At 41.6% G+C, this 14,391-nt stretch overlaps 1 protein-coding gene across 2 annotated transcripts in view; it reads left to right on the top strand.

Moving 5' to 3' along the window:
* The window catches only part of VTA1 (vesicle trafficking 1), a 322,571-nt gene that overhangs the window by 206,619 nt on the left and 101,561 nt on the right, over positions 1 to 14,391 (top strand). For both annotated transcript variants that reach the window (XM_073557711.1, XM_073557712.1), the window contains exons 4-5: positions 278 to 353; positions 11,008 to 11,122. In XM_073557711.1, coding sequence (XP_073413812.1) covers positions 278 to 353; positions 11,008 to 11,122 — 191 coding nt within the window. The remainder of the gene's footprint in view (positions 1 to 277; positions 354 to 11,007; positions 11,123 to 14,391) is intronic.

Genomic DNA, 14,391 nt, shown 5'->3' with positions numbered 1-14,391 from the left:
GTGTTCTATACCATCACTGCTGCCCTGCTATACCATCACTGCTGCCCCGCTATACCATCACTGCTGCCTCTTTATTCCCTTGGATCCTCAGAGGTTAGATCCCCATCCCCAGCAGTGTGAAAGTGACTCTTTATCCTAGCCCTGTGCTTTGTAAGATGTAATATTAGCTCATTATGTACTGGTATGATTTTTGTATGAAGATCTAAACCTTGCTGTTTTTGTTCCAGTATCTATTTCTAGCATCATGCTCATCTGTTCGTTACTTTCTCTCTTTTAGGAATATGATAAAGTCTTTTTACACCTCCAGCCTTCTGCTTGATACATTAACTGTATTTGGTGAACTCACTGAAGAGGTAAGCCAGAACTTCATGGTCTTTTAGCCACAATTTTTATGTGTAATTTTTTTTATTTTTTTTTTTATTTTGACTGTTTACAGGATGGAATGTTCTGAGATGTTGAAAACCAAAAGCCGCATTCACAGCAAAGAGCTTGTTAATTCAACATTTACATATACCTATCTTTAATCCTCTTAACGCCTGGGGACCACATAGCACTACTATTGCTAATAGCATGCTAATACAGTGAAATGTGACAATTCTTATTTCTGACAGGAAACTGCTGTCTCAAAACCTATGCTGCTATTCATTTCTTCATACCATGCACGTTGAGGAACAACTGAATAACATATAGTGGCAAAATATAGGAAACCTAGGCAAGGAAATTATAAAAGCTTATAGGGGGTTTATCAAAATCATAAATGGTTAAATTGGAAAGTTTTTGTCAAACCAAGCTGCTTTGCAGTTTACCTCTTTTCTCAAGAAAACAGATTTTTTTTTTTATCTTGGTGTACAGCTCGTTGCCAGGTTATCTGCCACCACTGCAGTGTCTCAGTGGGAGCAGTTTTCAAGCAGTGCTCTGATGGTGGCCAAATCGGGGTATCCTGCCAGCTTCAGTGTCCTCGCAATTGTGCGATGCTGCAGATGTATAGCCGATGAGCAGAATCACAGAGCACAAAGCTTATGATGACTACACAGTCATCCTCAACCTGTCAATCTTCAGGAGCAGATGACCCCACGCAGGAAGCTGTTGTGCGATGTGCTCCTAAAGCCCCCTTCTCACATAGCGAGATCGCTGATGCGTCACCGATTTTGTGACGCAACAGCAACCTCGCCAGTGATCTCGCTACATGTGACACGCAGCAGCGACCTGCCCCCCTGCTGGATATCTCTGATCGTGCTCTAATGTCCTGGGTCATTTTTTAATTGTCTGCGTCCCTCTGGCCAGTGCTCATCGCTGTCTTTGACCTCGACGAGCGACCTCGTTGGCGACGCAGAACTCGGGGACGCAGGCGGGAATCGTCAAAAAAGCTGCTGTGTGACAAGGTACCAACGACCGCCGGATCGTTGCGTCGCTGAAGAGATCTGCCTGTTTGGCAGCTTACTAGCGACCATTTAGCGACACACCAGCGATCCTTACCAGGTTGTATCGTTGTCGGGATCGCTGGTGCGTCGCTAAGTGAAACGGGACCCTTAGGCTAGGTTCACATTGTGTTAACACAGCCCGTTCAACGCATAGCGTTGACGGGCTATGTTAACACTATAGAATAACGCGATATGCTCCGTCACAGCTAGCGCAGATGGAGCATCTGCGCTAGCGGTGACGGAGCCTCAGACGCTGCAGGCCGCGTCCAAGGCTCCATCACTTAATGATGGCACATCGCGAACGCTTGCCACTTTACGGCATGCGTCGCGATGCGCCCGACAATGGGGCTGAATGGCAGCGTTAACGGACTGCATTACACTGCGTTATACTGCGGTGTAACGCAGTCCGTCTAACGGACTGCTATAACGTAATGTGAACCCAGCCTTAGGAAGATGAGAATACCCTATAAAGAGCCTACGTTCTGCGATTGTGTCAACAGAGCCGCCACTAGGAATTTTTCTGGAATAAATATGTACATAGTGGCTTATTTATTTATTTTTCCCCTACTATCCATAATCGAACTGTGGTCTGCTATTCAAAATTTTTTTGTATTTTTAGTTTTACCATATTAAAGGTTTTAATTTTTTTTTTTATATATTTCTTGATTAGATGGTTAATTTTGAGTACAGGGACAGCTTTATTTAAAAAGCTAAATCTAATTATCACCAAGACCTTGAGATTTTAACATGTTTGTGTTGCAGGCAAATGCAATGAAAGGTAAACACGACTGATGTTCTGTTTGAATTAGCAAATACGGCATGTCTGAAAACTGTGACCCCAGATGACTCCCTCATTCCACATTACCTTATTACGAGCCCTGGCCACAGTTTTAATGCTAGGTGATTATTTGTGGCTTACACAACGTTATATTTTCGAGACCTAAACATAGTGACCGCAGAAATAAAACCTATATTTAATTGGACTACAAAAATATTTCATATTTAAATGACAGTGGTCATAATAAGTACTGTGGCTTGTAAAAGTATTCCTCCCACCCTCCTTGGCTTTTTACCTATTTTGCTATATTACAACCTGCTTTTTAAGTGTTTTTGTAATCCGATCTGTGATGCATCAGCACTAAATAGTATAAGTTGGTGAAGTGAGAAAAATATAGGCATAAATTAAATTTATTGACTCAAATAACCAAAAATTTGCATGTGCATATGTATTCACCCCTTTTGCTATGAAGCCCCTAAAAAATGTTCATGCAAGCAAATAAATCACATGCTTAGTGAAAAGAAGTCCACCTTTGTCAGTATATACACACCTTTTCTGGAAGGCTATAGAGGATGCAACAGCAATAAACAAGAAGCTCCACTAGCCAAACAATACAATGAAGACCATGGGGACATCCAAACAAGTCTGGGACAAAGTTTTTGAGAAGACAATTCAGGGTTGGGATATAAAAACAAATCCCAATCTCTGATGATCACCCAGAGTGCCATCAAATCCATTATTGTGAAATGGGAAAGAACATGATACCACAACAAACCTGCCAAGAGAGGGCCGCACACCAAGACAGTCACCCAGGGCAAGGAGGTGGCATAGAGGCGAAAGGTAACCCTGAAGGAGCTGCAGAGTTCCCAAGCAGAAACTGGAGTATCGACCATGGATATATGGATACGTTCAGGTGATGCTGTGTGCATGATAGTCACTGGGTGTCAGCTGATTCTGACAGCTGACACCCGGCACTATGTGCAAGGAGCTGTCCTGCACCGCTCCCGGCACTTTAACCTCCTACATGCTTAGATCAAACTTGATTGCAGTATTTTGATAGCAGCCAGAATTAAGAAAGTCCCTCTGCCCTTGGAAACCCCGCGATGATGATGATCAAATAGTTTATGTAAAAGCGCCAAAACCTAAAAAAAAAGATATAAATGTGGTATTGTTGTAAACATACTGACCCGAAGAGAAAAGCTACCTTATCAATTTTACCACTCACAAAACAACAAAAAAATCCCTGTCACAAACGTCATTTAATGTGCGACAGCAGCCAAAGATAAAAAAAAGCAAACAAAAAAAACATATAAATCTGGTATTGCTGTAATTGCACCGACCAGAAGAATAAAGTAGTCTAACCACTTATACAGCACAAGTAACGGCATTATAGAATGCTGTAGATAAGCCCTGAAAGGCAGTGACCGCATCTTATGTTGGCGAAACCTGGTGACAGGTTCCCTTTAATCTTTCACCTACCTGACACCCTAGACCTGCGCAAATGGCGCCCCCACTCACAGCAGCTGACCCTTCTCACACTGTTATTCCCTCTTGATGTAGGGTGAAATGTGTATGATGCCAAAAATTGATATACCAGCTAATGGTGGTACTCTAAAATACTGAATGCTGAGAAATCAGCGGTCTTTCACTAGTGTACTACACATGGTAAGACCTCTTTCACACTTCAGTCTTTTGCAATCTGTCACAATCCGTCAAAGTGTGCAAAACACGGATCCTGTGCATATTGCAAAAACTGATGCACTGGATCCGTTTTTATGACTGATCCGTCGTAGCAGCTTTGCTCTAGGAGGTAAAGGAACAGAATCAAAGAGAGAGAGAGAGATTTGTGCCAGACTGGAAAAAGCAGCCGTAGGGGTTAAACTAAGGGAAGAAAAATTATTCCGGCCATACTCAGTTTTAAAATACGGAATCTGTCGCTGGATTCCATCTTTTGACGGACAGCGACGGATCCTGCACCCATAGGCTTCCATTATAGCCAACGACGGATGGCGCAGGATCCGTCGCTGTCCAACTTTTCGACATACACAAAACAAGTTACACTATCCGTTGTCTCGTGCCGATGGACAGAGATTTTCTGACATATCCATCGGAAGACGGATGAAACGTGTGGCCATCCGTCACTAATAAAAGTCTGAAATGAAAAAACGCTGGATCCGTTTTTTTTTTGTTTTTTTTTAAAAACACGATGGATTATGACTGATGGCAAAAGACTGAAATGTGAAAGAGGCCTAATCCCTTAAGGTCGACCGAAAATAGTATACAACTAATGTGCCACCCCAATTCAGTTAGACAAAGTCAAAAAATTCTTATTCTTACATAATATACAATAGGGTGCCACACCAATTTCTTTAGTCAGAGTTAAAGATTCTTATATACTGTAATAATTACATAATAGTTGGTGAGACTTTTTTTTAGGGATAACCTGTTTCTTACCGAAGCAATCGAGGTCTCCGCCCCTACCCCACAAGTTCCAAAACAACACAAAGAAAAGACTCTGCCTATGATAACTGGGTGCATTAAATCCTGGACCACACCAACCTCATGGGACTTGGTACTTTGGGCTTTCTCAATGACCACTCTGGCCCCAGGTAGTCTTAGCACCCCGTGAATGCTACCACCTTCTTCCCTGGGATCAATTGGAGAGGGAGTGTGGCCCTCACAAGGGTCACTAAACTCCCTGAGTCTAGTAGTGTAGTCCTTTGCAGACCACTCACTTTAACAGGACAAGCTTGGGGCCCCTCACCGGGTGAACAGTCCACACTGCATGCTGGATATGCATAGAATGAACATCGGCTTCCCATGCTAAAGTTCATTTGCTCAGTGGTCAGGGGACAGTGAGCAGCTATATGATCTGGGCTGTGACATTTCCCGCAAATTTCATCCTCCCCATGATGCCCTCGGCATGACGTCCTCCGTCCCCTTGGACGCCTCATACCCTTTTTGACCTCTGCCCCCCCAGAATGGAGTGAGTTGCCTTTTCAATGAACAGTCGACCACCTGATACCAGTACGACCAAGTCATCAGCGTTCGATGGATCTTCCTGAATAACCCAAGTCTGCCTCAGGCTCGAAAGGAAGTGCACGAACCAGTCCATTACAGTGCGTTCTACCATCTGCGCTGGGGTAGAGGAATCTGGCTGTAAACACTTTTGAATGAGGTTATTGTCACCCCCAAGTGCGCCAAAATTACTGTTTTCAATTTTACATATTTTTTGGCATCCTGTAATGCAAAATCATAGTAGTTCTTTCTTGGCACTCCCCGTTAAGTAGGGAACCAAGACTTCTCCCCCCTACTGCTCTGGAGGAAGTTTCTGCTTCTGGCGGCTCTTTCAAAAACTGTTAAAAAGGCCTGTATGTCTCACCCGGGGTCATTTTCTGCAAGGCTCTCCTCACCACCTTTCAGATAAAGAAATCATCAGCTGAAACTGGGGTCAGAGCTTTCGCAGTGCCACGAATCGCCTCTGTGAGTAACTCAGTCTGCTGCTGCTGTTGTCTACTTGGCTGCTGCTGTTGCAGGACCTGTTGCATCAGCAGCTTACTCATCTCCTGTTGTGCCAGCTGTTGCTGTTACAGCAGGTGCTGGTGCTGGCTTTGGACCAGCTGCCTGATCAGCTCCTCCATTTATTCTGACCCCTGTTCCATCCTTATGGCTGCTTTCACCCAGAACATGCAGTTTGTTCACTGCCATCACACTTGATTCCATGGAATCTTTCCCGTATTTCATGCACCATCTATGGTAGATTGCCTCACTTGGCTGCACATAGAGGTAGACACAGGAACACTGTCTTTTTAAATCTTCCACTGGTCTTATTAAAAGAACTGCATAAACCTGGTCAATATTAGCAAAACAAAACTTGCCTTCCTGCCTTAACAGGAAAACAAAAACATAATATATGGCACTGTCCTTGTTGCTATTTGTATAATCTGCCCGCTTCAGGAACAAACAACAAAAAAGTTCAGTCCTCCTTAATATGAAAACACAGATCCAGACCTTGCACCTCCAGGCCCACTCCACTCTGAATGCTCTAGAAGGCTGTAGATTTATCCTCTGGACTCCTCCCACTCTACAGCTCTTTAGTCAACCTAAACTAAACATTGCCAATGAACCCCTTTCAGCACTCAGTGTGCGCAACCTTTTCCTAGGTTGATATCACTGAACCGAATGTCCTCAGTCTTCAGTAAGTACTTTGTCACAGTATTCACCTACCTTTCTTCACTGCTGGGGTATTGCACTTAGGAGCGCTTTCCTCTTTCTACTCCATGGAGGTGGCCTTTATAGAAGAGTGGACAGAAAAAAAGCCTTTATTTACATACAAAAATTGTAAGGCTCGTTTTGAATTTGTCAAAAGATAAGTGGGAGACTCCCTAAATGTATAGAGGAAAGTTCTGTGGTCAAATGAGACCAAAATTTAACTTTTTGTCCACCAAGGTAAATGCTATATCTGTTGCCAAACCAGTACAGCTCATCACCCCAAGAATCATAGAATCGTAGAGTTGGAAGGGACCTCCTGGGCCATCTGGTCCAACCTCCTGCTCAAAGCAGGATTCGCTAAATCATCCCAGTCAGATGTCTGTCCAGCCACTGTTTGAAGACTTCCATTGAAGGAGAACTCACCACTTCTCGTGGCAGCTTGTTCCACTCATTGATCACTCTAACTGTCAAAAAGTTTTTTCTAATATCTAATCTGTGTCTCCTCCCATTCAGTTTCATCCCATTGCTTCTAGTCTTTCCTTGTGCAAATGAGAATAAAGTTGATCCTTCTACAATGTGACAGCCCTTTAGATATTTGTAGACAGCTATTAAGTCTCCTCTCAGTCTTCTCTTTTGCAAACTAAACATTCCCAAATCCTGCAACCTTTCCTCATAAGACAGTGTTTGCTGACTGGTCACCATTCTGGTCTGTTGTGAGTTCATTTTCCCCTTCGTCACTGAGGTCTGGTGAACTCCCTATTCTGGTAAAGGAAGGTAATGAGCCTGATTATCAGGCACCTGAGCCTAATGAGGATGACTGGCTGAGTGGAGTCACGGACTGGATATAAGGCTGCCGACGCCCTTCTGCCCTGCGGGTGATTTCTCTGTGGACTTCTAGGACACCAGTCTGATTCCTGCTCCTCCAAAGCTAAGTTTTCTGCTTTGCCTGTTAGCTTTTGTGTTTTGTTTTTATTTTCCTTGCTTTTTTGGATTCTGCCATTCCCTGCTGGGGTGAGCTGAATCTCCTTTTGCTTGTTGCTCTGTCTTCAGAATATTCCTGAGTACTGACATAGCTTTTTTGAAGCCTAGCGTCTTCAGGGCCTTTTTCACTGTCTGTTGGCTCTTATTTTCATAGGGTTTTTCACGGATTGCAGACAGCAGCCTTCCTGTCCTTTCCTATCTAGCTAGCTTGGGCCCCGTCTTTGCTCAGTCTATCTTTCTGTCTGTGTTAGTGTTTTCATCTTGCTTCACCGTCATTATATGTTGGGGGCTGCCTATTGCTTTTGGGTCTGCTCTGGGGCAGTTTAGATTTCCCCTTTCTTTCTTTAGGCCTATTTAATTCTCTGGCTGTGATCGAGGGGTCTAGGGCATCATAGGAACCCCCCACGGCTACTGTTAGTTGTTGTGGATAGGATCAGGGGTCTGCAGTCCGATAGCTGCCAACCTCTCTGGTTTTCTTGACTTAGCTAGCATTTCTGTTTTTGCCTCCTACGGTGACTCAATCATAACACTGGTCGCTCTTTTTTTGTGAACTTGCTCCAGTTTGTTGATGTCTTTTTTAAAATGTGGTGCCCAAAACTGGACACAATATTCCAGATGAGGTCTGACCAAAGAGGAGTAGAGGGAAATAATGACTTCATGTGATCTAGACTGTATGCTTCTGTTAATACATCCTAGAATTGCATTTGCCTTTTTTGCTGCTGCATCACACTGTTGACTCATATTCAGTCTGTGATCTATTAGTATACCCAAGTCTTTTTCACATGTGCTGTTGCTTAGCCCTTTTCCTCCCATTCTGTATATGCTTTTTTTATTTTTATTGCCCAGATGTAGTACTTTGCATTTCTCCATGTTACAAACCATTCTGTTAGTTGCTGCCCACTTCTCCAGTTTATTTATATCTTTTTGAATCCTCTCTCTCTCTTCTCTAGTATTAGCTATCCCTCCTAGCTTTGTGTCATCAGCAAATTTAATCAGTTTACCCTCAATTCCTTCATCTAAATCTTTGATAATGATGTTGAACAATACAGGGCCCAGGACAGAGCCCTGTGGAACCCCACTTGAGACATTCTTCCAACTGGATGTGCAGCCATTTACGACCACTCTTTGGGTCCGATCACTAAACCAGTTATGAATAATAAATAAATAAGAATTGTATGAGAGACTTTGTCAAATGCTTTGCTGAAGTCAAGATATACTATATCTACAGCATTTCCTTGATCCACCCAATCAGTGATTCCGTCATAGAAGGAAATTAAGTTAGTCTGACATGACTTATTAGTTACAAACCCATGCTGACTCTGTTTAATCATTTTGTTCTTATCCAGGTACTGACATACATGTTGTTTAATAAATTGTTCAAAGATCTTTCCTGGTATAGAAGTCAGACTCACCGGCCTATAGTTGCCTGGGTCCACCTTCTTCCCCTTTTTGAAGATAGGAACAACATTTGCTCTTCTCCAGTCTTCTGGGACTTCTCCTGTTTTCCACCATCCTCGCAGTGAAACGTGGTGGCAGCATCATGCTGTGGGGATGTTTTTCTGCAGCAGGGACAGGGAAAATGGTTGGAGCCAAGGAGAAAGATGGATTGTGCAAAATACAGAGATATTTTTGAGCAAAACCTGTTTGTCAGTGTTTTGAAACTGGGATGGAGGTTAACCTTCCAACAAGATAATGACCCAAAGCATACTCCTAAAGCAACACTCGAGTGGTTTAAGAGGAAACGTGTAAATATTTTGGAGTGGCCTAGTCATAGCACAGACCTTAATCCAATTAAGAATCTGTAGTCAGACTTGAAGATTACTGTTTGCCAGAGGAAATCATCTAACTTGAAGGAGTTGGAACAGATTTGCTTTGAGGAATGGTCAAAAATTTGTGGCAAGATGTGGAAAGCTCATAGTGTAATTGCTGCAAAAGAAAGCTCTACAAAGTACTGACTTTAGGGGGGTGAATAGATATGCACACTGAAGTTTTCCGTTATTTTGTCCTATTTGTTGTTTGCTTGACTATAAATAGAAAACCAAATGTTCACAGTTGTAGGCATGTTCTTTATATAAACTGATGGAAACCCTAAAGAAAAGTGATATTCCAGGTTGTGAGGTAGGAAAATCTGAAAAATGCCAAGGAGGGTAGGGGAAGACTTCCATAATCCGTTTTATATGTAATTTTGATGATAAATTATTTTAACCTGGTAAGAAGAGAGAAGGGGTAACCGAAAGACATTATTAAGGTGTAGTATGCATTACATGAGGTTTTAAGAGTCTCCAATGCATCAAATACTTTGCTGTTAAGCAGTCAGTGACCTGTGTCACTATGGAACAATAGTCCATTCAGTTTTTCAGTATCCCTAGAAGTGCATTTATGGTAACTGTAAGTTGGGTGTATGGGCAAAGTTACATATGAGTCCAATTATAAGAGATTTACGCACACTAAAAAACAAGACATAACAAAGAACCTTTGGACATCTGTTGGAATTGAGTTACCCTTTTTAGAGCTCCATCAGGACATTGAGAAGGCTGAAAAGTTGATCTATGTGCTCATTACCACCATGTCATGTTTCATGGATCTTTGCAAATTGTCAAATCTGTAGTAAAGCCATGCTTTAGTGTTATGGTTTTTTTAAAGCAAATATTATAGGCGTAGAGCATAATGACAATCTGATTTGAAATTCAGAAAAGTATGATGTCATATGATCATCTTTCAAACATTTGACACATTTGTGGAGTTTTTTTTTGTTTTTGACTTTTTAATTTTACGTATTTCATCCCTATAGGAAAACAAAAGAAGCTTTCGAAGTTTTAATTTTTCCCCTAAATTATTACAAAGATGCAGCTGCATAATGTTCTTAGGTGTATCTGTTCAACCCCTTCCTACTTATCAGTGTTAATGATAGCAGCAGGGAGAAGAAGGAAGTTTTAAGCTGCAAATTAGACAGTTGAAAGGTGGGAAACGCATGCAAGTCTTCAGGGTGGGAAGATCTGTCAGGATGCAGTGTTTAGAGAAAAGAGCACAGAAGGAGAGGTGAAGCAGATGAAGCGAGGTGGGCACCTATGACAAAAATCTGCAGCAGAGGAAAGGCATCTTGTCAGCATGTCTGTAGAGTTAATTTTCATTAAGTCCAAGTGGGTGTTATCAGATAGTTTTCACATACTGAGAAACCTGCTCTCAGCTATGATGGAAGCGTGGTCTTTTGTTCTTTTTCCAGTGTGTTTTTGCCTGCTTTTGATTGGTCAATGTCATTCAGGGTGAAGGGTGAAGAAGTACACTCCCCCAGTGAAAACTATCTGATAACACACACTTGGACTTAATAAAATTCTACTAATGAGTTAAGTGCCAAAAATTTACATTTGTAATCTTTCTGCAAGAATAAAAAGCTTTATTCCAGTTTGCAGCCATTATTATATATTTTGTCCAGTTTAATATGAGACATTTGGTGAAAGTTCCTCTTCTAACTTATTGATAACCTCAATGAAACGCTAATTAGCTGCTGATCTGACCAATAGATTGCAAAAAAATTACCCTGCACAGTAGTGACCAAAGCATTGTTTCACATTTTGTATTGAAAATCTAATGGATTCAAATTATTTTTTTAAACAGAACATTCAGCACAGAAAATATGCCAGATGGAAGGCCACATACATTCACAATTGTTTAAAGAATGGCATGACTCCGGAATCTGGACCTGTTGGATTTGAAGGCGAAGAAGACTACAGTAAGTTAGCAATTCTGTTTTAAAACATAATTTATTCAGCGACTACATTTATTGCTCAAGCCAGGATATTTTTCCCACTATTAAGACTATTTTCCAATTTGTGTGTGAATGAACAATCCTCTGTTCACGCTTGTCATTGCTCCCATTAATAATGAGCTATGACAGAGTATGATAATTGACTAAAAGTAGCACATTCTGTATTTTTTTTTCTAAATTGATCCTTTTAAGCATGTGGAAGAGTTTTTCCAGCCCACCCCAAAATGTCATTGCTTTGGCCAGTGACTAGCTGCAGTTTCACATTTGGCTATCCCCCGGTTTGGAAGAGATGGCCCATAGACCAACGGAGGACCCAGGCTGTGCTAAAAGAACATTGGCAGGTATAGGTAATGGTGAATTACATCCTTGCTGTCAGATCATGGGGGACTGCCAAGCGGATTCTATGAACACCACTTTTCATCCTGCACAAATTATACGCACTGGGGTATTAGTTGATATTTTGGCACAACCCTGAAGTTTAGCAACAAACATCAAGGAATCTCATTGTTTTCTTTGTTGTCTTTGCACCAACATTACAAGCAAATCAAAAAACAAAATTACCGTAATCAAATTTGCTTGTGTTTGTGGTCCTGTGTATTGGAAACTGAAGTGTAAGCATGCAATAAATCATGGTTTTGTTGCCATAGGCAGGGTCAAGAATCTGGTACTTGGCGAGTGCAATTATTTGAGCATGTGTGTATATTAACACCATATGTAACAGTGTATGCACAGGAATCCAAGGGGTAATGTTTCTCCTTGCCATTCTGGTTTTGGCTTTTATCCTAAGTCATGTAACAAGGCTCATTGGAAAGTCAATAGTGACTTTTCGGATTGCTACTTCCTATAGGTGGCACTAGAGCTCTAGTCCTCTTCCTCTGCAGAGACTATATGCATATTGTATGGAAAATATACAGCATGTCTTTGCAAGGAAAGTGCTCTGAATATTGCGTTGGAAATAAACGTTACTCTTTTTGTTTTTTCTTTTCATAATGAATGTAATTTATTAAACAAATTAAAGCATCTGCTGGGTGTGTGGCTGCCGTACTCTGTTTCAGATGTTTTACACATGCAGACTAAAGTGCAGCCAAAAGCCTGCAAGAAGCAAGTATGGGAGAGCCATACAATGCATATTACTTGGCATATAAGTAATATAAAATATCAAGTGAAAATATATTGTACATCATCTACAACCCATCATTAATTGGGCACACTCAATAATGTTTTTCTTGGTCGCCTCATTGGAGGACGCGGAAACTGTTACAGTCTGCAGCCACCTGGAGGATGATACTATACCTAGCTAAAACATCAGGCCTCCTCCGTTTTGGGGTGGGTCGCAGCGGCAGATTTGAACACACATTCAGGTATTATCATTCATTGCACCTTTGCTGCATTGCGATAGTTTTTGATTAACTGCGTTTAGTTTTTATTATCCTATTGTCCAGGCACTTTTGCTAGAAAGAGAGTGATGCATTGTAGGCATTGTTACTATTATGGACTGTAGGTAATGATTGTTATAATAGGTCAGTGGTTATCTAACATGGCTATCAGATGTATCAGTGAGCAGTTATTTCAATGATTGAGTGTGTTTACTGCCTGCGACTTCTAGAGTTTGAGGCATTATGTACGAAATTCCTTCCACAAAGTGGAAAACAAAAAACAGACAAAGACATTTAAAATAGGCTTTAAAATAGACACAAATAGAATAATGAATTGGGTGCAAACATACAAAAGCACAAAACACACAACTAGAGAAAAATGAGGTGCAGAGGCAATGCTGAATCTGGATCTTTATCGCTGCAGCTCTGCATGAAATACCTGGCCACAACGAACCTGTCAACTGTATAACTATTTTATAGTCTGTGAGGGTTGAGGGACTGTGGAAGAAAAAATAAAAAAATTTATAGAAATAGTAATCACTTAGAATTTTCAAGTCCTTATTTCCTTTCAAATACTGCACTCGTGTATAAAGCAAAATTTATAAAAATTCTCCCACCGTCCAAATACTTATGGACCCATCCGGATGCTCCAAATGAAGGCTTTGAAATCTCTGAATTAATACAGACTTCATTTCTGCTATAGGTTGTGTGAACAGAGATTCCAGTCTGGAGACAATTTAACATCCTGCTGGATGTAATAAGACTAAAATAATGTGTTGACATAGAAACACTACAATAATAATAATAATAATAATCTTTATTTTTATATAGCGCTAACATATTCCGCAGCGCTTTACAGTTTGCACACGTTATCATCACTGTCCCTGATGGGGCTCACAATCTAAATTCCCTATCAGTATGTCTTTGGAATGTGGGAGGAAACCGGAGTGCCCGGAGGAAACCCACGCAAACACGGGGAGAACATACAAACTCCTTGCAGATGTTGTCCTTGGTGGGATTCGAACCCAGGACCCCAGCGCTGCAAGGCTGCAGCGCTAACCACTGAGCCACCGTGCCGCCCATACAATGAACAAAATATGTTGTTTACGTTTAATCTGAAGTCCTGCAGTAAGATGTTCTGCAGAGTATTCCCCCTCTGTTCCTGCATTTTATTTCTTTGTGTGTCAAATACGCTTTCCTTGAGTTGTATGATTTTAACTTATGTCTTCAATATACACTACTTACAAAAAGTTAGGGATATTTGGCTTTTGGGTGAAATTTTAGGATGATCCTAAAATGCACTCTAACCTTTTAAGGTGAACTTCATGTGACCATCTAAACTTCTAAATGCACATGTCCAACTGTTCAATGTTTTAGTACTTTTTCCACAACTTGTGGTATCTAACAAGGAGCTTAAAGGGGTTGTCCACTACTAGGACAACCCTTTCTTAAAAAAATTCAAGTTTATACTCACCCCTGTGTCTGCACCGTACCCACGGTGTAGGCACGCTCTCTTTCCGGGGCCTTCTTGTGGTGACGCAATCAGTGCTGGCGTCACTGTCTACACCTTCGTACAAACTGAACATGAAGAGAAAGTCAGGGCTGCAGCTCATCCCAGACTTCCTCTTCATGTTCAGTTTGTCTGAAGGCGGGGTCAGGGACGCCAGTGCTGATTGGGTGACGGGCATCACGTGTCATTCCGCCGCATCATAGCCCTGGGACCGCGAGTGCTGATGCAGCTGGAACGGAGCCAGCACAAGAGGTGAGTTTAGGCTTTTTATTATTTTATCGGGGCCAAACATTTAGTTTAAGAAGGGGTTGTTCTATTAGTGGACAACTCCTTTAATGGCAAAATTC

The sequence above is a fragment of the Dendrobates tinctorius genome, unplaced genomic scaffold (genome assembly GCF_039654945.1).
Source record: "Dendrobates tinctorius isolate UK_male_01 unplaced genomic scaffold, ASM3965494v1 ptg000250l, whole genome shotgun sequence".
Lineage (NCBI taxonomy): Eukaryota > Metazoa > Chordata > Amphibia > Anura > Dendrobatidae > Dendrobates > Dendrobates tinctorius.
This window is presented reverse-complemented; position numbering and strand designations above follow the sequence as displayed.